Source organism: Rhincodon typus, chromosome 33 (assembly GCF_021869965.1).
Source record: "Rhincodon typus isolate 14 chromosome 33, sRhiTyp1.1, whole genome shotgun sequence".
NCBI classification, from domain to species: domain Eukaryota; kingdom Metazoa; phylum Chordata; class Chondrichthyes; order Orectolobiformes; family Rhincodontidae; genus Rhincodon; species Rhincodon typus.
Window position 1 is genome coordinate 21479519 of NC_063364.1, and position 24121 is coordinate 21503639.

At 38.5% G+C, this 24121-nt stretch overlaps 1 protein-coding gene across 1 annotated transcript; it reads right to left on the minus strand.

Moving 5' to 3' along the window:
* Positions 1-19486, minus strand: clpxa (caseinolytic mitochondrial matrix peptidase chaperone subunit Xa). Its single transcript, XM_020522394.2, has 9 exons — positions 19442-19486; positions 10835-11011; positions 10172-10336; positions 8315-8403; positions 4244-4408; positions 3461-3760; positions 2469-2561; positions 1753-1859; positions 1-199 (listed from the first exon to the last, which is right to left on the minus strand). The coding sequence occupies exons 2-9, from the start codon at positions 10956-10958 to the stop codon at positions 109-111; spliced, it is 1134 nt and encodes a 377-aa protein (XP_020377983.2). The 5' UTR covers positions 10959-11011; positions 19442-19486; the 3' UTR covers positions 1-108.
* Between the last annotated feature and the right edge of the window lie 4635 nt (positions 19487-24121).

A 24121-nucleotide genomic window follows, 5' to 3' on the forward strand; every position in this document is an offset into this window, starting at 1 on the left:
GGTGAGAGTAATGGGTTAATAACACATTTAAAATTAAATAAAATAAAATACTTTCAGTATTGTATGAGGGTCATTTCTTTTGCACAAATTGCTCCAAATTATAGCTGTTTAATTATTAGCTGCATCTGCTTGGCGATGCCACCGATCATCTTCCACACCGGAATCGTATTCTTCTTCAACAGGTTCCTTAGACGGGGCTCTAGACACAAGAAAGCATTTGTTCAGTTGAAAACGAATTACTGGAGGAATGTACATATTTTTAAAAAATTCAAACTATTTGTTCCAATAGCAAAACTGCCAGCAAAATTGATTTTTTAAAAAAGTAGTCACTTTTCTAAAATGAAATTTGAGGTGAGGGGTTGTAACAAAATTGATTTCTCAAGTCCACTGTAGTGCTTCTAAGCTGGTACTGGTTATGGTTAGATTCAGGTAACACTTGATTAAAAAGTTGTGCTGATTACACTATCATGATGCATTACAGTTGTCCTTTGGGCAAGCAGACTAAATTGAGTAAAAGCTAACAATCTAGTGCAAGTATCAGCAACGTTTGATGTGCTTTCATACCCCAAAAGTTTATGAACATTGCAACGTATGTAAGGCACGTGGCTCAGTGGGGGAAAATGGGGACAAGACAACAACTGTTGATGAATTCTTTCAGGTTACAAAGTATTTCACAAACTGCAAAAGCACATGAAAAATGACACAAAGTCTCATAGCAACCAATTTCTATAAAGAGCTTTACTGTACTGCAGATGGAATTTTGTTGATGTGACAACCTACCCAAGGTAACAAATGATTTCTGAAAGAATTGGTATGATTACAAATGAACTCAGCCAGGTTTAGGAACCAAGTTTCCCCTTGGCTATTCTGTCATTACCAGAATTAATGATCTTTCAGCATGGTTCTTCTGCAAATTACACAACGTTCCATTGCATAACTCCTACAAAAGGTTTTGGTCCCCAGTCCTGCAGAAGAATTTATCCAAACCTCTGCTCTAATTACTGCCTGTCAGTTCGGAATTATTATATTTTCCAAACAGGAATTTGATTTAAGTTTGAGAGAAAATATAGTGCTACATTTCCTCAGGAACTGTACTCCATCGACTCAATCAATAAGGTAAAAATTGCATCATGGCAGAACTACTACTGCCAGGAGGGACCAACAGTCTACTCTGTGTGCTTCAGGAAGGAGGAGGTAAGAAGACAAAGCTAAATCATGCATCTTGGGTCAGATTTGAGTTCATTGAAAGAATTATTTAAAACAAAGGGAGATGCCACTTAAATGTTTCCGGTGATATCACTGCACTTGCTGATAGACCAAGACATTTCTGATGCCCGAGTTTAAGATGGCTGTTCCATTGTTTCAAGAATCTCAAATGGATTTGACTTGTTTCCAGACTGTGCAAGGGTTACAAAAAGCTTATTCCAGTTAGTCAGGACAGACAGGCAAGTGTGCAAAGAACTTCACAGTCCAAGATACTGTAATACCAATAGATTTCAGGGAGTTCATTGGGAAAATCTGCATTTCTGGAATTTTAAATGTGATGCTGTCACTAACAGTCTGTTTACGTGGATAACTAAAATTGGCTAACAGTGTTAAACAGGAGCTTTTATCCATCTGCTAAGTGGTGTTGTCCAGATTCAATTGCACAAATACGCAAAACAGATCTGATTCATACACAAATGTTGTGCATGAGGCAGATTCAGTAAAATCTTCACATTATCCAGAACTACATAACCATTGGAAGATTACCGTATATATGCGGGTGGTTTCTTTCCATCCACAATGTCTTTGTCCACTTCTACGGCTACAATGTCTGAATTTGGCACTTCAAACATAGGCTCCAATAGCAACTTTTCCTGAAAGTACATTTTGGTTTCAGAAGTTATCGTTCCACTTCATCACACTCTTCACCCCCAAACCCACTAACCATAGTAACTCTCAAATTAGACTTTGTTCTCTTTAACATTTTTGGGCATTTCACTTAATTCTAAGTTGAATGGCTGCATCAGTTTGAGGGTGCTTCTTTGATGCCAAGCATCTAGTGGTCCCAGTAACCCCATGAGTGGCTCTGTGTATATTTGATCACTATTGTGAAGCATCTTGGATCATTACTTTAAAAGGGGTGAAATAAATGCAATTGCTGCTTTGTAATCCTTAGCTTCAAATAGAAGACTATAGAAAATATATCTTAAGATTTCACAAAACTGCATGAATATTAGAGAAAGCAAACCTGTCTCAAAAACTTACTGTACATCACACTACAACAACTAGCTAATTCTAAAATTCAAGTTTAGATTTAAAATATATGTTACTCGTTGACAGACTCTTTTCATTTTGACCCAGCCTACACTGTCGGAAAACTGCATTTTTGACATAGTCACCAAATCTCTCACTCTTCATGAACTTGTCCAAAAACAATAGTAACAGTGTTAACTGGACTTTTAAAAATCTTTTTAGCAACTTACCATGATCGATCTAAGGCCCCGGGCACCAGTCTTCCTTTCCAGAGCAAGTCGAGCTATGGCTCTCAAGGCATCCTCAGATACATTAAGATCACACTAAACAAAATATTAAAAATTAAAGTCAGCAACACATTCATTAAATAGAAGCATTACGAATTATTGCCTCCAGACAATTCTTGAGTAAAAACATGAAATCTAAATTATTCTATAAATGAAAAATGCAGTGGAAATAATTTTGAGTTCATATTTTGCGTAAGCTTTTCAATTTTTATATATCATCTACTGCAGATCAAAAAGTGTATTTGCAGTGCAGGTTTTAAACTACTGTTCTACCGATTCAGTTATTATATTTTTCTATTTAAAAACATGACAGAGAGGCGCTTGTGAAACGCCTGTTGTATTTACTGGTAATATAAATGCATTTGGAATCAGCAGTTGCCATTCTCAGCCAAAACTGTCTCAGAAGGCTGCAATGCCAAAACAAAAGACAACCAGGAGCTAAAATCCAAATACCATTTTTGTGCAACTGGTTTGAGAAGGTACATAGTTGGGCCCCAGCAGAGGAGTGATCTATTCCCTAAAGAAAGTTTCAAGGGGGTATTTCACATTAAAAAAACAAGCATAATTAAGGGTTAGCATGGAAATTAAACACAAAATCCTTTAATCATCTGCACTCTAATCATCAACTGAAGAGATTCTCAGTTGGTTTAAACACATCATGAGCAATGTAAAGAGCAAAGAAAGCAATAAAAATCTACAATCTAATGAGGCTTGCAAAACTGATCCACAAGAGGTTATATAAATGGACCTAAGCAAGTAAACAGATGGGCTGAGGGCTTTTTTCATTTGTTCCCTCCTGTTTTCCACATCAAAACAAAAGATCCAAATAAAAAGTAAGCCATGATATTTATTTTGCAGAAGAAAAAAGGGAAAATAAATTCCCTCTTTGGTGACTAATAAAAGCGAAAGAGAATGAGAAGAGTGGTGACTCTCACCTTATCCATACTAAACAAAGCCTGATACTGTGGGACTACAGCATTTCGAGGTTCTGTTAGAATTCGCACCAATGTGTCCTCATTTAAACTATGTAGTGGAACTATCACAGGCAGACGTCCTACAAATTCTGGAATCATTCCAAATTCTATCAGGTCCCGGGCCTCAACGTGGCGAAGTAACCTGTCTTTTTCTTCTAATTCCTGGACAGTATTATTGTCACCGCTTGTATTTGCTAAATCAGCAGCAGCTGCTGCCCTTCTCCCCTTGCCAAGATTAGACGGGGTGCCAAATCCAAGATACTGTAGAGATAGAGACAGAAACTGTAACTAAAATGCTAATGTATGCAAATTATTTACATTGTCAAAAACAATAACCTATAATCAAGAATTGTGTTCAGAATAGTCAAATTTCATTTATGATAGAGTTGATAATTCTATGGATGTCCTCAGAAAAGCAACATGTAAATTATTTAATTTCCTTTTGCCAATGTATTTTCACCCCCTATAAGGGGCTGTGTGCTTCAACATGTTTAACAGTTTCCAATGCATCACCATCATCCTCCGTTTTACCAAATAAAAATCAGTATTTAATATGTACACTTGGTACAGAAATTATTCAAGGACAATTACCAAGTTTCGCTGCAAAGAAGTCATGACCAATAATCTGCAGGCTTTAACTATCTGAAAGATGACCATTTGAATAAGGTTGCAGAGGGGAACACAGTACCGATTACAAACATATATGGCTGATTTCTCCTAGCTAATTAGTCAGAGAAGGCTTACCTTTTCATTCTTTCTCCTGCTGATAATCCTATCCAGACCATTGAAAGCACCAGATGCCACAAATAAAATATTAGTTGTATCCACCTGAACAGTCTCTCCTCGTAATTTCCTTGAATTTTTTTCTGGAACATTTACAATTGTCCCCTCAAGCAGCTTCAACAGCCCCTGCGTAAAAGAAAATTAAATTCTTTACAAACATGTACATATCATATTGACTAATTGAACCAGAATTATTCATACTTCAGTTGTTGCACTATTGTCACCTTCCTACAGCACCTTAAATAAAAAGTAGTCTACTAACAGCTAGCAGTCATAAAACAGCATGCACAGGAGGCTATTTGGCACAGTGAATCTCCAATAGCTGTGAAGAGGAATCCAGACAGTCCCATTCCTGTCTCACATCTGTGCATTTTCCTCCTCCTCAAAAAAAAACTGTCAAATTCCCTTTGAAGTCTACTGAATCTCTATCTACCACCATTTCAGATAATACAATCTAAATCCTAACCGCTTAAATGCTTTCTCATGCTGCTGGTGGTTCTCCAGCAAAATCATCTTAAACTTGTGGTTCTGGTTAAGCCACTGGAAATAGAGAAAACAAAGAAAATTATTTAAACTTTTAGAAGACTCTCCTCTATTCTTTGTCATATCTTATCTTAGCCTTCTCCACACTCAGGAGAAAGAAAAAAAAAATTCTTCAGTCTATTCTCAATTCTGGAATCATTCCAGTAAACTCTACGGCAGCATCTTGAAAGTTTTTATACCGTTCCCAAGTGTGGTAGCTGGAGGTAGATAATATTCCAGCTGGAACTGAACCAGTGTTTTAAATATGCTTAGAATATTGTCCTGTTCTTTGCACTCTACGGCTCTATATATAAAATCCAGAACTCCATATTTTTATTACCTGCTTTGTTAACGAGTCTTGGTGTTCAAAGATTTGTGCACAAAAGCCTTTTCTTACGTCCCCTTTAAAACTATGGTTCAGCATTTATTACTTCTCCTCTCCTCATTAATCCCACTAAAGTATCACCAAACATTTGTGCCGAGTTTCCTTTGCCATATTGTTTTGCCTGTTCCACTAGTCCAAATGCTGCTGAAATCTAATGAATAATAATCCTAAATTAAAATAGTGGTTACATTATTGAAAATTACAACTTTAAGTGAAGTATTGATTCCTATGGGAATCAATGTTAAAGCCAGAATTAGGTTTGAGGAACTTCTGTCTTTGCAACATTTGAAATACTGTAATATAAAAGTGTGCAGCACTGTGCATTCCTAGCTGAAATAATTTGCAAACCAAAAGGAAAGTTTCAGTGAGGAACGTAGGCTTCTTTCTTGCATAGATCATTTGAAGAAATTTACAGCACAAGTTCCTCAACTACAGGTACAAACACAGAAATAAGAAATAAACATTTAAAACAAAGTTTACTGCAGAAACTGTGATAAGAACTATTTACAAAATGATTTTTGACTACAGTGCGCAGACATAACCACAAACTCCAACAGCCCAATAAAGGGTTCTCGTGATGATGCAAGAGATGTAATGACCCGATGCGTAACCACGAAATAAGGGATGTTGAAGACCAAGAATGTCACTTCAAATGAGAATGGGGAAATAAAAACAAATTTAAAGCAGAAAAGCTTTAAAAGGGCAGATATAAAACTCCATGTACTATCTTTCTCAGGGTTTACTCGTCTTCCAACCTTTATTTCAGTTGTACAATTTTGTAGTCAGAGTTCAAATGTGTTCATTGAGTTATTGCATGACAAATACAGTAGTGGCGTTCCAGGACTTTTAGCAAGGAAACAGCTTCCAATATTCCCAAGTCAGAATAATGAGTGGCTTGTAGACGAACTTGAAGGTGGTAGGGCTCCCATGTATCTGTTTCCTTGTCCTTTTCAATGATCATGGTCACGGATTTGGAAAGTGCTGTCGACGGAGCTTTGATGAATTTGTGCAATGCATCTTGTCAATGGTACACACTGCTGCTACTGAAACTGGAGGTGGAGAGAATGCATGTTTATGTATGTGGTGACAATCAAGCAGGCTGCTTTTCCTACATGGCAGCAAGCTTCGAGTGCTTTTGGAGCTGCATCGTCTACGTGTATGGGGACTATCCCAACACACTCCTAACTCTTGCTTTGCAGATGGAGGGCAGGCTTTGAGGACTTAGGCGGCGTATTACTCACTGCAGGCTCCGAATTTGTGTGGCGAGTCCTGTTGTTTCTGATCAGTAGTAAGCTCGAACAGTTGATACTGGGAGATTTTACAACACTACCACTGAACATCAAGAGGCAGTGGTTGGATTCTCTTATTGGATATACTCCTTGACCCTTGTGTAATGAGAAAATTATTGCTGCTTATTTGCTCATGCTTGTATACTGTCCAAGTCTTGCTGCATTTGAACATAATTGCTGCTGAACATTTCACAATCATTTGCACGCATCCCCACTTCTGACGTTATGGTAAAAGGAGATTGACGAAGTAGCTATGTTGGGCCTATGACACCAGCCTGAAGAACCTGTGCATGGTGTTCTCTTGCTGTGAGGACTGACCTCCAACAGCCACAGCCATCTTCCTTTGTACATCCCAACCAGGGGACGGTAATGGCAGAGTAGGGGATAGGCCATGTCACGAGGCTACAGATTATTAGAAATCCATCTCAATTACCACAACACAATGGAGGCCTTCCTCAACGTGAAGGCAGGATTTTGTCTTCAAGAGCTCTGCTATGAGGTGGTCATTCCTACTGATACTGTCATGGGTAGATTCATTTGCAGTGGGGATTGCCGAGGATGAGATTAAATGTTTTTCCTTCTTGTTGATTTGTTCACCACGTATCACAGTCTAATAGACATGTTCTTCAGGTGAACAGCTTGGTGAGTAGTGGTACTACCGAATCACACTCGGTGATGGTTGTTGAAGATCCCACCCCGTATATTTTGTGCCCTTGGTTCCCTCACTGTTTCCTCCAAATGACATTCAACATGGAGGAATGCTGACTTATTAGCTGGGCAGCTTATTATAATCAGCAGATAGCTTCCTTGCCCATGTGTGGCAAGATACCATGACATTTCATGAATCTGGAGTCAACTTTGAGGACTCGCAGGGGAACTCTCTCAATTTCACAACACTGAGCTGCAGTCTCTGCTCATCTGTCCTGCTGGTGAGATATGACATACCGGGGGATGGTGATGGCATTGGCATTGTCTGCAAGGTATAATTTCCTGATGACCGTGTCATACAGTTGTCTGATCAGTCTGAGAGACAGTTATCCTAAATTTTGCATTAGCTGCTAGATGTTGTATAGACTTTGCTGGGTCAACAGGGCTGAGATGCCATTGTTGTTTCTGGTGCCTAGGTTGATGCCAGAGTTTCCATCCGGTTTCATTCTTTTGAGGTGTTTTAGTGGTTTGAAACAACAAAGATCTGCTAGGCCATTTCAGAGGCCTGTTAAATATCAAACACATTGCTGTAGGTCTGGAGTGAAATATATGCCAGACCAGACGACGACGACAGATTTCCTTCTTTAAAGGACATTAATGGATGAGATGAGTTTTTAGGATAATCGACAATGGTTTTATGGTCACCGTTAGGCTTTTAATTCCAGATTTCTTTTTGAATTTTAATTCCACCACCAGCCTCAGTGAAATCTGAACCCAGGTTCCCAGTGTCTCTGGATTAATAGTCCATGATAATACGATAATACAATTATTCCATTGCCTCCCTGGTTGATATACAAGTGGATGATAATTTTTTTTCTGGATCAAGGTTTCCAAATTCTTCCTAATAAATGATGTTGAACTGGTTGCATTTAACAGCCATGTTTAACTTCTCAATTTCTTATGACCCAGAATCTTTAGTCCTGAGACTCTGCCTAGGTTATAATATCACCAGCCAATTCTAATATCAATGTCTAGCCTACTTCATTGGTCCCCAAAACCATAAATGAAAAGCCAAAAGACCATATATAATCATAGTCAATTATTTTGTCATAAGCATGTTGAAAAATGATTATCTAAAAATATTTTCCCATTAACTCATTTGTTTGATTGAAATTCCTTGTCGCTTACCTGCTGAACACCTTCACCACCCACATCACGTAGTTGATGAATCCCTGGCACGCTGCCAATCTTGTCTACTTCATCCAAGAAGACTATTCCTGGAAAACAATAAAACAATAGCAAAATGCATACAAAATCCCACAAATAGCAATTAGCTAAATGACCAGTGTATCTATCTGCTGATTGATATTTATAGCACAGCAGTCATTACACCAGGAGAATTGAGAAAATTGCCACAGATTGTGTTTTTTTTTTCCATATGACAGAAGATGCTGCTGCTTTATGTCTCATTCCAAAAAAAAACAAGACTACTCAGTATTGCTATCAGGAAGTGTCAAGGTCATTTGCTTAAGGTTGCAGTGGGGTTTGAGACAGTGGGGCGGACAGAGAGAAAAAAGTCCATAAACATATGATTTCAAGTTTAATTCTGAAGAAAAGAATTTTGCATAATTTATCTCCAACTCCCTCAAGATACATAAAATTAAACACTTTTGAATTTTAGTTATTATTATAATATAGGAAATGCGGGAGTCAATGATTGAGGGTGAAGAAATGCCTGACAGAGGATAGTGGAACCACTGATGGAGAAAATGCTAGCAAAAGATAGATATGCAAACCTTTGAATTATTCAACAGGACCCAGAAACTGCAAGTCATGATTTTGTTCAGTGGTAGTATCCTTACCTTTGAGCCAGGAAGCCTGGGTTCAAGCTACACCTGTGTAATAACAGGTTGATTACAGCTACACTACAGGAGGAGTTCTGGTCATTAGTGGTGCTACTATCAAAACTTTTGAGAGTTTTGCAGTGACAGAGTGATGACAAAGGTTTCCTAGTTCTGCTGCTTGCAATGTAGTAACTTTGTTTTCTATTCTGAAGCCTGACTATACCAAGAGCAATACTCTTAGTAGGAATTAACAATAGCATGTAAATGCAGATTCATTTTATTAAATATGACACATTATTAAGGGAGCTGTACCAAAGCATACAGATTAAATTATTGAACTAGTAATTCAGAGTTCTGACCTACTGATCTGAAGACATTAATTCAAACCTCACCATAACGGAGGTCCTTAGGCAGTACCTTTCAAACCCACCACTGCCATAATCTAGAAGAACAAGGGCATCAGATGCATGGAAACAACATCAGCTGCAAGTTCTCCTCCAATCCACTCTGCACTCGGATTTGGAAGTACATGAAAGTACTTAGAAGTTCCTTTCACGTCACTGAATTAAAACCCTGGAAATCAACTGCAGCATTTCAAGATGGCAGCTGATCACCACAATCTCAAGTGCAACTAAGCCTAAACAATAAATGCTGGCCCAGTAAGTGAAATCCACATCCCAAGGGTGAATAAAAGCTGACATTTTTTGATCAGATAAAGCAACCAAAGGAAAACATGATAGACAGTTGCCGGTGTTCTTTATAATTCTTTCAATCTCCCATAAATATGCGCTTTATTTCATTTTTTTGAATTGCAGTTCATGAATAAGCTTGAAACATCAACACATTCTTCATTGAAAAGTTATGAACATAAAAAGGTAAAAGCTTCATCCACAGTATACCAGCAAATACTTCAATTTTACCAGGTGTATGAAATGATGAGATAATCAATACCCTTCCATCATCTCTGGAAGATCATTTGAGAGTACTGAACTGAGAATACTGAATTTTAACTGTTAATAATTTAATTAATAAGACATCTGAAAAAATAGCAGTATATTCAGTGATATGCTGTGAGGCTATTACTTTTATTTATTTTGACTGGGCAACAAAGATTTGAATATAAAATTAAACTTTGAGTGCATACTTAAATTTAGGCTGTTCAAAGCTTATGATGGATAAAATTAATTTCTTCAAATCTTACCTTGCTGAGCTTTATCCACGTTATAATTGGCATCCTGTAAGAGCTTAGCCACAACTGATTCAATATCTTCACCTACATATCCAGCTTGGGTCAGGGTAGTACAGTCACAAATGGCAAAGGGAACCTCTAGGCATCGGGCAAGGGTCTGCGCTAGTAAGGTCTTACCTAATAGAAAGAAAATCTTTTATCTTACATGTTTACCATCTTTATAGCTAAGCACTTCCATCCAAAGGACAGTATATGTGGTAATTCAGTGACATCCACAGCTCTAATGTGTGTGCTGCATCAGAAAATAGTAGTGTGCACATACAGAGGAAAACACTATTAAAAAAGTCTAAGAACATTAAAATTACTGATTGATAAAGAACATTAATTATTTTCACAACAGTAGTTTGACTCATCATGGGATGCAAATACAATACTTGGCATTTAAAAGGAAACATACCAAAATAGTCTAAAACCTGCCACCATCCATCTGCAAGAATGACTATTAATACCGAACTGGTTTTACACAGAACAAATTCTCTTATTTTGATACTTGCTTTGACTCAAACATTGTACAATTTTGATAACACTTGCTAAGCTCAAATAACAGCATTCCACTGTGTGATCACTAAAGCTTGCTGCAGCACTACAAATACTTGTTTCCCATTTTAAGCTGACCTGATCCTGTGGGACCAAGTAGCAGAATGTTGCTTTTCTCCAACTTAATGTCATCATGAGTCGAGTCAAGCACCTCTCCTCCTCGCTTCTCTTGGGGAATCGACTGACTTGCTTGCTGTTGCATGGAGGCTCCAAGTGCATTACTGTGTGGACTGATGCCTGCAATCTGCAGCAACTCTACAGAGAGCAAAAGGTAAAGAACGAACAAGAGAATCTCAATATTTTACACCTACTTCCAAAATCCTGTAGAAATTAGAATTGTGGTAATGCAATTGTAAAATATGCACTGCAGTAATAACTATGCTGGTTTTTCTAATGTTTGTAGAATCACATTAAGTGATTTAATCAATGTGTTAATTAAACCTTAAATATTTGTGTCAGCATATGTCTAATGAAATAGGACACATTAAAAAAATACACCAGTGATTCCTATACAATATTTTAAAATTATCACTCAAAAGGATTTACAAACCTGAATCTCTTTTTTTTATCCAAACTTTTGTACTTGAATCAAGTATGTAAACAAAAACACTTTTCTAATGATTTGGTCCTAAAGCAGAATTAAGTCAGAAAAAGCTTCCATATTTAATTGGGATAGGGTGTGTGGCGATCAGCACAAAAAGCCAGTGTTGGAGAACAAAAGGTTTTCCAATTATACACCCCGTTTTGGTATCAGGTGCACCAAGTTCAGGAACAACACAGGCACAGTGAAGTCTAGTCTGAATAAAATACACTCACTTAAGAAAATTAAATGCTAGGTCCATTGTTGTGAACTTTATTCCACTTACAGTAAGCATTCTTCCATCTCATGAGACTGGGAAAATATAAAAATGCTGCAACTCTGAAATAAAAACAAGAGATTGCTGCAACTACAGTTTAAAAGATTGGCAAACGATGTGAATCCTCACTACTGCCAGTCAGTTGTGGCTCAGTGGATACTGCTCAGGTCTGAGTCACAAGGTTGTGGGTTCAAATCCCACTGTTGAGCAGGTTGATGTTCTCAGGTGTAGTACTGAGGGTGCACTGCACTGTCAACCTTTCTAGGTGGACATTGAAGAAAGTTCTTTTCTTCTCCCCACAAACTTAGGATTCTCTCTTTTTCAAATTTGAATATTCTTTCCTAATTCTAGGGGCTTGTGACCCACAACTATTTAGGGACAGCTCCAAGGTTTCTGATGTTGATGAACTTAATACACCAGTATTGCAGCTGAACCATACAGACCAGGAGGGTTTCTTCACTTTGTGTATGAAGTTCACTAATACCAGATGCAATTATCAGGGACGCAACTAGCCTCAGTAGCTCCAAGTTATAAAAGTTAGTCAGGTTTCATTTACATGAATGCTGTTCGGGTAAAGATAGATATAACTGTAGATACTGAGAATCCAAAATAAATTTGCAATATTAATACCAAGATCTCCATAAAATAGTTTTTGAAGCTAAAAATGTTTTTTCTTCCAAGAAGTCTCCTCTTCCATTACATTAGAATTTGATTTTGACTTTTGTTTCAACTACCAATTAAGTAGTTGGCTCAGAAGTAAACACTCTATTCTCATTATACATTCCTTTCACCCACATAAATCTTCTATCTTCTCGGTTATTTCCCAATTAGATATTTTTCCCCTCCCTTGTGTCCCATGGTTGAAGCTCAGGTTGAAACTCATGCTGTTGCATATTTGTACTTCTGAAAAAAAACAATTCAGACACGTTAATGACCCCTCTCCATGGAGAGGGGAGGACTTAAACCTGGGCCTTTGAGCCCAGAAATAGGGACAATACCACTGTACCACAAAACCCCTTATTCTTTTGCTGTTGTACAATTGCCCTACCAAGTCCCTACATAATAAGCACCTTTAGCAAGTGGTCACTTGTCATTCTCAAATGAATTGTTTGATTAACCAATTGAGGCCACAGCATTTGAACTCAACCCATTATGTCGCTAGGTGTTGCACACTTGTCGGACCCGATTGAGGGCCCTGTTGACAACAGTGCTGGGGAATCCTCAGTTGAAGAAGATGGACATTTCAGAGGCTCCCTTATTGAAGTTGGCAGCATCCGAACATATGCGAAGGAACTGAGAGAATGGGATGGAGTCTTTGCAGGAAGCAGGGTGTGCAACACCTAGCGACATAATAAAACTACATTCAAACCACACTTGTCTCAGATGGCTTAATTAATGGTTTAAAACCACATGAAACACTAAGTAGATATTACAATTCAAAAATATGGCAGTGGCGTTATTTCTCTCTATGATTGCCATCACAATATATTTGTAGGATATACTGCATTTATCTAAAATCCAGATATACAAGGAATAAGCTCCACATCCCAGCTATGTCACACACAAAATTTGTGCATGAGATGTGAAACTCCCCAGGTTAGGATCCTCTGCCATCTAGCTGCCGTGTGAGCTATCATGATGCGCTCCAGGTACTGTTCGTCCACAATAGAGCAAACGGAACAATTTTCACAATTTACCTCATGCATAGAATATCAACACAAGCTGGTAATTCACAACTACAAAGGCCCCAGCAAAATTTCCAGAAACAAAAAACTTGAGCCCGAAGGCCTTTGAAATTCTAACTAGTCTTCTAATTTTCAGCCACAGGTAGTGGTTGAGGCCAAAATGTGAATATTTCAAGGAGACAGATGTAGCTCCTGGGTCTAAAAGGATGAAAGGGTATGGATCAAAAGCAGGAACAGGGTACTAAGTTGGATGATCAGCCATGATCATATTGATGACTGCAGCAGGCTTAAAGGGCTGAATGGCTTACTCATTTAAGTATTTTCTATGGTTACATTCATTTCCAACTTTGAATGACTAAATTTCATACAACTATCCAGTAATTTCCACATACCAGGTATTTATGTTACTAAATGTAATGTTTCATTTTTAACTGTGCACACTACAAATCTGTTAGACTTCTTATGAAGTGACCAGGAGGGTTGACGAGGGCAGGGTGGCAGTCGACACCGGTGCCAGGGAATCCTCAGTTTAGGAAGAAGGTGGACATTTCGGTGGGCATCCACTATAAACCCACTGACTCCCACAGCGACCTGGACTATAAATCCTCACACCCTGCTTCCTGCAAAGACTCCATCCCATTCTCTCAGTTCCTTCGTCTCCGTCGCATATGTTCGGATGCTGCCAACTTCAATAAGGGAGCCTCTGAAATGTCCATCTTCTTCCTCAACTGAGGATTCCCCAGCACTGTTGTCAACAGGGCCCTCAATCGGGTCCGACCCATCTCCCGCACTTCTGCCCTTATCCCCTCTCTTCCCTCCTGCAACAGCGATAGGGTTTCCCTTATCCTTACCTACCATCCCACCAGCATCCACATCCAGAAGATCACATGCAATTTCTGCCACCTCCAGACACACATTCCCCTGTCCTCCCCTCCCCACCCCACCTTCAGCAGGGACTGTTCCCTCCTGGTCCACTCTTCCTTCACTCCCAACAACCCCCATAGCCGCATGACACCTTCCCCTGCAAACGGCAAAAGGTGCAACACCTCCCCATTTAACTCCTCCCTCCCCAGTATTCATTGGCTCAAACATACCTTCCAGGTGAAGCAACACTTCACCTGCACTTCCCTGAACCTAGTCTACTGCATTCGCTGCTCACAATGTGGTCTCCTCTACATTGAGGAAATAAAGTGTAGACTGGGTGACCACTTCACAGAACATCCAAGTTGTGCTCACAAAAAAGACCGAGCTTCCAGTTGCCTGCCACTTTAACACACCATCCTGTTCCCTGGGCAACATCTGTCTCTAGCTTGCTGCAGTACTCCAGCGAAGCTCAGCACAAGCTGGAAGAACAACACCTCATTTTCCGCTTGGTGACTCTGCAGCCTTCCGGACTCCATATCGAGTTCAATAATTTTAGGGCCTAAACTCTCCCATGTCCTAGCCCCCTATCCCACACAACGGCCTTGTTATCACATAGCCTGCATATTACACACTAACTATTGTTAGTCACTAACAGTCCCCATTAACAGCTATTCACCCTCCTAGCCAGATCGTTATCCACTTCTTTGACTGTCCAACTGCTCTTCTCTCTTGGGGCTTTATCCTATCGTTTACTCCCTACCCCATCCCCCTCCCTATTTTCTGCATATAAACCAATGTTTTCCCAGCTACCATCAGTTCTGAGGAAGGGTCACCAGACCAGAAACTTTAACGAATTTTTTTTTCCCTCAGATGCTGCCAGACCTGGACTTTTCCAGCAACTTCTGTTTTTGTTCAAGAATAAATGGGTATCTGAGAGGCAACTCTTTTTTCCCCCAGCAGCAAATGAATTAGTAACTTGATCAACCAAGTAATACGTCCATTTAGACTCAAAGTGTCATAGAGATGTACAGCACAGAAACAGAACCTTTGGTCCAACTCGTCAATGCCAACCAGACATCCTAAATTAATCTAATCCCATTTTACCAGCATTTGGCCCACATTCATCCAAAATGCTTCCTATTCATATACCCATCCAGATGCCTTTTAAATGTTGCGATTGTACCAGCTTCCACCACTTACCCTGGCAGTTCATTCCATACGCACACCACCCTCTGCATGAAAATGTTGCCCCTTAGGTCCGTTTTAAAAAACTTTCCCCTCTCACATTAAACCTATGCCCTCCAAGGCATATTCACCCTATCCATGCCCCTCGTGATTTTATAAACCTCTATAAGGACACCCTTCAGGCCCCAATGCTCCAGAGAAAAAAGCCTCAGCCCATTCAGCCTTCCCCATAGCTCAAACTCTCCAACCTTGGCAATATCTTTGTAAATCTTTTCTAAAGCCTTTCAAGTTTAACAACATCCTTCCTATAGTAGGGAGGCCAGAAATGAATGCTGTATTCCAAAAGTGGCCTTACCAACGTCCTGTACAGCTACAACATGACCTCCCAACTCTTATACTCAGTGCACAGACCAATAAAGGCAAGTGTAGTCAGCACACCTTTAAAGAGAGACATTTCAAATTACCCACAGAGACCAAACATAGATTTGAACTTGGATTGTTAAACTTGGACTGTTAAAAACTAACAGCACTAAAAAAAGTAAATGGAGCGAGATGGTTGGTACAAGAAAAATAAAAGCTGCTTCAGTGTGCTGAAATTACATTCAATTTGAGGAATGGCCTCAGATTCCAACTTGTCGTTATAAGACAACCCAAACAGCGGTGTCACCGCATTTTAAAATATATGCGACATGTATACCAGTGTTCTAAACATTTTTTGATTATGCCAATATGCTTGAATTAAAATACTAAATAAATATGTAAATGATGAAATGGGAAAAAAGTATTTTGAATGAGTTAACGTGTGAAGTGATAAAATCATTGTTTAAAGCAAAATAGATGGTTAGTATCTTTTACTGACTAATTTGATCCTGGCCGTTACTGAACAATTTGCAGAAGTTGTGTAGGGCAGGTCAGATTTCCCAGAGACTGCATGAAGCAGGATTCCTGATTCAGCAAATTTCATAACTTGGCCTTCTGTGCCTAAAGGGCAGAGCACAGTGTGATGATTCCGCTGGAAGAAAGTTTGAGAAAATTGGGCTGGCAGCATAAAACTTGGCGATTAGGTTTAAGCACTAGCTACTCCATGGCCAGTGAAATCATGGTTTTTTTAAGGGACAATGCAATTGCTACTTCACTTCGATATGGAATAAATTTGATCAATGCTAGATCAAATTAGGCATCGCTTCTAGCTGAACTAGCTGAAGGTTACACAGATAATTGAATGATTTCAGAACCAATTTCAGTTTTAAAAAAGCTAAACCTCTGGTGTAAATCTGGAGTCAGGTTCAACTGAGACAGATTCTAATTTCTTTGAAAGCAGGAGCCCACAGTGCTTCACTTTGTTACTAAAGTGAACTTTGCACAGTCAGGGAGGAGAGATCACATCCAGAGTGAGACACAGCCCAGGTGAGAATATAGTTCAGGGAATAGGGAGACACCGTGGGAATAGAACTGGCAAATCTTTCTTAAAAAGTTTAAAATTCAGTAGTCTGGGGAAAAGCTTACAAGTGTCTGAGCGATGGTTATCAATGACTTGAAGCTTGAACACAGCCTTAGTAAGTGTTAATTACTATTGAAACTAATGCAAATCATTTCAGCTCACCTCAGCTCAAGGTAAGAAATGGCCTGGTGAAAGCACATGATCAGAAAGCTTCATGTGGTCAGGAAGGAGAGATCACATCCAGAGGGAGAGAGAGTCCGAGTGAATATATAATTTCGGGAATTTGGAGGCAATTTTGGGAGTCAGTGCAGAGGGTAAGAGGTGCTTTTTGCTTGCTTTTTTTTTGGCTTGTTCTTTGTAAGATATAGTGGATGTGGAGATGATGTTTCCACTAGCAGGAAAGACTAGGACCAAAGGGCACATCCTCAGAGTGAAGACATTGCCTTCAGAACTGAGGTGAAGGGGAATTTCTTCAGCCAGAGGGTGGTTAATCTGTGGAACCTATTGCTGCAGAGCTTTGGAGGCCAAGTCATTGAGTATATTTAAGGCTAAATAGATACCTCCTTAATTAGTAAGGGGATCAAAGGGAGAAGACGGGAATACGGGTTGAGAAACATGTCAGCCATGATTGACTAGTTTCAACAGAACTGGAGTCGAATAGCCTAATTCTGTTCCTGTATCTTATGGTCTAACATCCAGTGCAATACCAAATCTACCTTAGAATGCACATCATTTAAAAAAAAGAATTTTTCCTCCCACCAGCCTTAACTACTAAGAAGAAGAGTTATCAAGTGCTTTGTTCCTTGCTGCTCGTTAGGAAAATGACACACCTTAATTTAAATTACTGAATTCTGACAACATAGTAGACAGCCAAGTAAAAATTGTCTCTAAGCAACTGTACCTCTATAGGAAATATCAATGTCAAGTGCAGAAGGAATGTGAAATGTTAAAAGGAAAAATAGAGGGTTTTACCAACCCACATAGAAATGGCAGCCAACAGATTCTGTACAAAAAGCAGAAAGATTATTGCGAACAGAAGGGCTCATTATTAATGAAATTGAGTCACTTAAAAAAAAAAAAAAAAAAACTTAGATACAATAATCTGCCAGGGAAAGATGATGGCATTTACAAAGGTATCTATGTTCAGTAACATTAGTAGATTCAGAAAATATGATTTGTCTGAGAATTTAAAGTCTAAGGAATATTCCTCTGGAATACAGTCACGTCGTGTATTGCAACAAGTTCACCAATCTTTCATCGGTTCATAATACCTTTTGACTTTATATAAAATATTCAATCTTACTACCAGCATAAATGAGTGTCAAGGATCCCTTCCTGTTTGGCTCAAAGCATTAAGGGGTCATCTTCAATTGTCTCTAATGCAAACAGCAACAGGGGTGCAGCAAGTGCTGCAGAGACCAATGAAACTATATTATATATAGGCCAAGAGCATCGATATGTCAGGCTCTACCAGCTCCTTTAGATAAGGCTGTAAGTCTGCTTAAAAGGTGCACGATTGCTGATTACAATGCAGCCACCATGGACATTTCTGGAACTGCTATCAGTAGACTGAAGAATTCAAAATGGAATTGTATCAGTTTGAGTCAGCAAAGCAGAGAATGACAAAGGCTGAAAGAGAGAGAGAGAGAATCCAGCCAGATCCTGAAGGATAACATTGAATGTCTGAACAATCTTCTCTCATTTCAACATCCTTAAATTCTTAATATCTGTCAAGTTTTTAAAAAGGGTCAAATTATTATATACATAACAATACATTAGCTTTTTGCATCATGCAGGTACACACATATACATACAGGCAAAACGCAGGATTAGAGTGCAGATCTGTGGAGTTAGACATTTTTCAATCTTGCACTTATGGCTCTATGGCTTAACGTACAAATGAAAAAATAAATACTAATACTACTTCAAACAGGCAAATCGAAGACGATGAAGAAATGTGCCATTTTCCCATCTTTTAAAAAAAAAGTGCGTTCTGTAAAGGTTAGTATTCAGATTGTAAACTACAGATATACTGCTTCAACTTAATGCAGTGAATGGATTATGAACTTTTATTGGCTAACACAAAGATTATGTTTGGAGTTTAGCACATGGAGCAAACTTTGAGACAGCTACCAATGCTCCGAATATGCCTTAGATACAGGGAAACAAACAAGGACAAGTTTTACTCAAATCAAGCTTTCAATGAGTGTCGCTTTTTTAAAAAAACAAGTCATAAATCAAATTAAAACTTTTTTGGAGGTAGAGGATGGTAAAAATACAGATCAGACCACATTATAGACTTGAAGCAAGTTATAAACGTGTGGAAATCAATGAAAGAATTTCATCAAGTATTTTCAATAAAGTCTGCGCTGATCAATTATGTTCTGTATTTTGTACAATTTTTACTTAATGAACACAGATCTTCTCAAATGTTGCACATTATATTTATTGTCCTTCCAAAAAGGTTTCGGAAGAAACATCAATTTGAAACAAATTATAAATTTGTATGATCACCTGTGTCCATTTTTAGACCACCAAGGATATCCATGTGGTAGGATACAGAATTCAGTAACAACTGAACTGTTTTCAGTTTCAAACAAAAAAAAGAGAAAACCAAAAAAAGGGCACAGGCGAGAAGATTGAGTCAACTTACTTGTAAATCTGTACTCATCCTCTCGTCTTCGGATTTCTAACTCTACAGAGAAAGGTTAGAAATATTAAAGAACAAACTGACTAAAAGCAGCAACAGGCATAGATGAACTTTCAATGTGCACATTTAATGCATGAATATGTGTTTACTTGATCCCACTGGTCTATAAATTTTTAAAACACAGAACAGATCCATACTGGAGGAGCATAATTGTACAATGATCCCTTATGTGACGTGAGTTTCTTAGCCACACCCCACCTTACAAAAGGATGTTACAATAACTCATTAGTTAAAATGTAGAGATTTTTAGGGAGGCACAGGTAGGACAGATCTAACAACACTTTCTATTGGAGTACAGTACGGATGGAAAATTTAAAATATATATTCTACGTATTGCAGGCTACTTATAGGCAGCGTCTCAAAACTGGAAACTTCAGTGTGAATGGGACTGGATTTTGCATCATGCCAATTTTCGATTCAGGTCAAGGTTGCATGGAACACAAGGAGAAGAGAGAAAAGACCAACATGTAAAACTGATAACTAGCCCACACATTGCATAGCATCAATGTAAGCACCTAGGTGAATAAGCTGGTAAGTTATTTTAGTTATTCAAGAGAAAGTTCAAGCTTGGCAGTTTAGATAAATTCCTGGATTTTGGACATCTCTGACTTTCGGAGAGACAGTTCAGATACATATACTTTCACAAAAAAAAGTCTTCAAGAGACTTGAACAAACTGTGTTTCTTTCATCATTATAAAGTTACAACAAATTAGGTCACTATTTAGGCAGTTATGTACAAACAAATTATTTACAAGTTAAACATTTTAAATATTCACTTTAGTTGTGTGTGTCATGAGGTTCATTTTAATTCATTTTTCTTTAGTTTAAAGCTAAAGGTTACACTATAAAAAATTACAACAGAAGGCAGCTGTTTGGCCCCTCAAGCCTGCTTTGCCATTCAATAGGATCACGGCTGATCAGACATTCCTCCTGTTCACTTTGTGCCTTTTTCCAATAAATTTTGCTTTCCAAATGGATCAGGAATTTTCAGCATTAGGTATATACAAGGACTTTATCCGCACAGTTCTCTCTGGCAAGAAGCTCCAAACCCTTGAGAAATTCCTCCCAATCTCAGTCTTCAATTGTCGTTGCGTTAATTCTGCGACCATACCCTCTGCCCCTACACTCTCTCGAGGGAAACATCCTCTCAGCATTTACTCTTTCAAGCCCCTTCAGGATTCTACATGCTTTAAGATCACCTCGCATTCTACTGAACTCTGATGAGTAGAGTTTCAAAATTGTTTAGCCTTACCTTGTAAGACGATCTCTCCTTACCAGGGATTTCCTCATGAACTGACTCCAATGAAATAATATCTTTCCTTAGATAAGGACTGAAATCACTCAGTACTCCAGATGTGGTCTCACCAGCATCTTCTACAGTGGCAGTAAAATTCCCTGCTCTTATATTCCACCTCCCTTGAAATAAGGGCCAATATTCCATTAGCTTTCCTGATTACCTGCTGCACCTGTGTGCAAGCTTTGTGTTTTGTGCGCAAGTACCACCAATCCCTTGCATTGTAACTTACTGCAGCTTTTCTCCACTTAATATTCTGTTCTTTTGTTCTCTTCCAAAATGAATAATTTCACATTTTCCCATAATGTACACCATTTGCCAACATTTTGTCCAATGACTTAACCTCAACCATAACATCAATATCTCTCTAAACTGTTTGTACTCCTCTCACACTTGCCTTTCCACTTATTTTTGAGTCATCTGCAAATCTGGCCATAGTACATTTTCTTCTGTCCTCCAAGTCATTATATACATTGTAAAAAGTTGTGATCCCTGCACTGATCCCTATGGAACCCCACTGGTCACAGGTCAATAACCCTATTCACTTATTCCACAATCACTGTTTCCTGTCCATAAGCCAATTCTTTATCCATGCCAATATACAACTTCAAATACCATGGGCTCTTATGACTTAACCTTTTGTGAGGTACCTTGTTGAATGCCTTTAGGAAGTTCAAACGACACATTTACTAGTTCCCCTCTATCCACTGAGGCAGCCTTGAAAAATTCTAATAAATTAGCCAGACATGATTTCCTTTTCATGAAGTTACACTGACTCTGCTTAGATTGTTAGGACAAGTGGAAACTGCCGATTGGGTGAGTACAAACAAACAGTGACTATCCATACCATTATTGCTTATATTTTGTTGTCTTTATTTTGTGGCTTATAGTTTGTAAAGGCTATATTCTGTTTTAACGAGTTCAAGGGAAGAAAGGTCCTAAATGCAATTGAAAGTTCAGTAGCTTCTAATTCAATCGCTTGAAATAGCTCCTACAAAATTGGAATTTAAGGTCTCTTTGGTGCAAAAAATGAAAAGGAAATTGGTGTTATTTTAGTGCAGAATGTACATTTTATTTCTATGCTCAATCACAAATTTCCATACAATACTAAAATGGTTGAATAGACCTACAACTCCACACTTGGACAAATTTAGTCAATGAAATACAATATGGACATACTGGAAAGGAAAATGGACATTACAAGCAAGCAATGCATGACACATAACAAGCCAAACCACAATGTAGCAACAGACAAAGCAAATGGAACACTGACTTATGCTGACAATTTACTTGATTACAAGTCAGAAATGATAGCATAAAGCTAAGCTCAGAAAAAATGTGGACACTGGAGACACCCAAATGACAGGCAGAAAATGGGCAACAGTGCCTAGAAGGCAAAGATAAATAAGTGGCGTCTTTTATCCAGACCTGAGACAGGCAAAAGGCTCTTGTATATCCTGGACTCTCAAACCTTTCAAGAGTGGTTGCCATCACAGGTGGTGCAAGGATATAATCATAAAGCAGCAAGCAACCTCCCATCATTGGGAGCTTTGCTCCTTTCAACCCACATAAGGGTCAAATTGCTGTTCTTGATTTCTCCTCCACTTACTCCACACATATTCATATCTTTCAATGCCCGAACAACATCTAATACTTTATGGTTAATTTTTACCATATTAGTTGGAATAACACACTGCAGTGTGGGCAACTGCTCTGAGCTTATTTTTCGCAAAATAAACAGCACAAGTCGTTGCTTGGAGCACAAACTAGACGGAAATTTGAAATAGAGGAACAACGGACATTCTTCAGCAGGAAGCCTATTCCAAGAACTCCGATACAGTAAAGGATAGTTTGCAACATTTAAATCTTCTGCATTCAAGGGAAAAATACCAGGTAAATGACAGTCAATAATTTCAGAGATAGGAGAACATTCACTACTAGCGATACATGCAGATATCTTGACCTGAGAGTAAAACTAAGTCTTTTTCTCTTTTGGATTTCATGAGGTACGGACGTCCATGGCAGGACCGAGATTTTTTTCCTAATCCCTGAATTCTCTTTAACAGAGTGGCTTGCTTGGGCCATTTCAGAAGGCAGTTAAGAGTCAACAACATTGCTGTGGGGCTGGAGTAACATGTAGGTCAGACCATGCAAGAACAGCAGCTTTTTTTCCACGAAAGGACATTAGCTAATAGGCAAGTTATTACAACAATCATTACAGGTGGAAGCAGGAATTTTACAATTTACAATTTTAAGCAATTGACATTCCACTGATACGGCAGTCGGGTCTTAAAATACAAAAGCAGCAATTTTCCTTCAATTACAATTTTGTAGAGACTCAATATCTCTAAAGATCAAATACTATGGCAACTATTCAAAGCAAATACTACAGGAGTTTAGCATTCACTGCTTAAATCTCCAAAAATATGCCCCAAAATAATACGTTCAGGTTGTGCTATGATAAACAGGAATTTTATTGTCCGTAATTTTCAGCACATAGTCCATTTATAAATACCACAAATGTATTTGCTAAAATAGGTTGACAGAATTCTCCGAATACTGTGTTGCAAACCTGATAACATGCATTATATAATACATTTGACGGGAATGAGATGGCAACAGAAACTGCCATTAGAAGCTGATGTATAACCAACAACCAAGAGAACACAACAAACTGTACCATAGGATGCATTACAGCCTTAATAATCGATTAGATGACGAATAAAATACTCAACACCAAAAGATCTGTTAGGTATCAAACGTACCCAGCAGAAACATCACGTAACAGATTTTTACCATGCTTACAGCATAGTAAACCAAGCTGTTTTTCAGCTGAGAGTTTGTAATCCAGCCAAGTCACTGCAGTTGACTTCAAGTGTCTTACTCAATAGCACGATATCTCAGCACAGTGCTTAAATTGTGGAAATGTCTGCTACAAACGTGAGTTCTTAAATTCTTTAAAAAAGGCCATTTTGCTTTAAAAATATTAATCAGTGGCAGTGAGCTTAAAAAGTGGGATTTAGCTCTTGTGGAAAACAGCACACTGACAACAACTTTGATAGAACCTTCAACATAGGTTGTTGACTTGCTCGCCAAGCTGGCTGGTTGCAGTTCAGAAATTTCGTCACCATGCTAGGTAACATCATCGATGTATTCTATTCCGCTTGGTATTTACATGATCCGGTCTGTTGAGATGTTGTGTGTCATTCCTGGTTCTTTTTTGCAAGGGTTTGCATATGGGGTCTAATTCCACATGTTTGTCGATTGCACTATGGGTGGAGAACGAGGTCTCAAGGAATTCTCGTATGTGTCTATGGTTGGCTTGAGCT

Bases quoted from the DNA above. Each gene is read 5' to 3' on its own strand.
- clpxa (XM_020522394.2), bottom strand. From the start codon at position 10,958: ATGCAACAGCAAGCAAGTCAGTCGATTCCCCAAGAGAAGCGAGGAGGA. The intron at 2,562-3,460 runs GTGAGAGTCACC...TATTTTGTTTAG, and splicing joins CTTTGTTTAGTATGGATAAG to TGTGATCTTAATGTATCTGA. The intron at 200-1,752 runs GTAATCTTCCAA...TCTTGTGTCTAG, and splicing joins AAACCACCCGCATATATACG to AGCCCCGTCTAAGGAACCTG.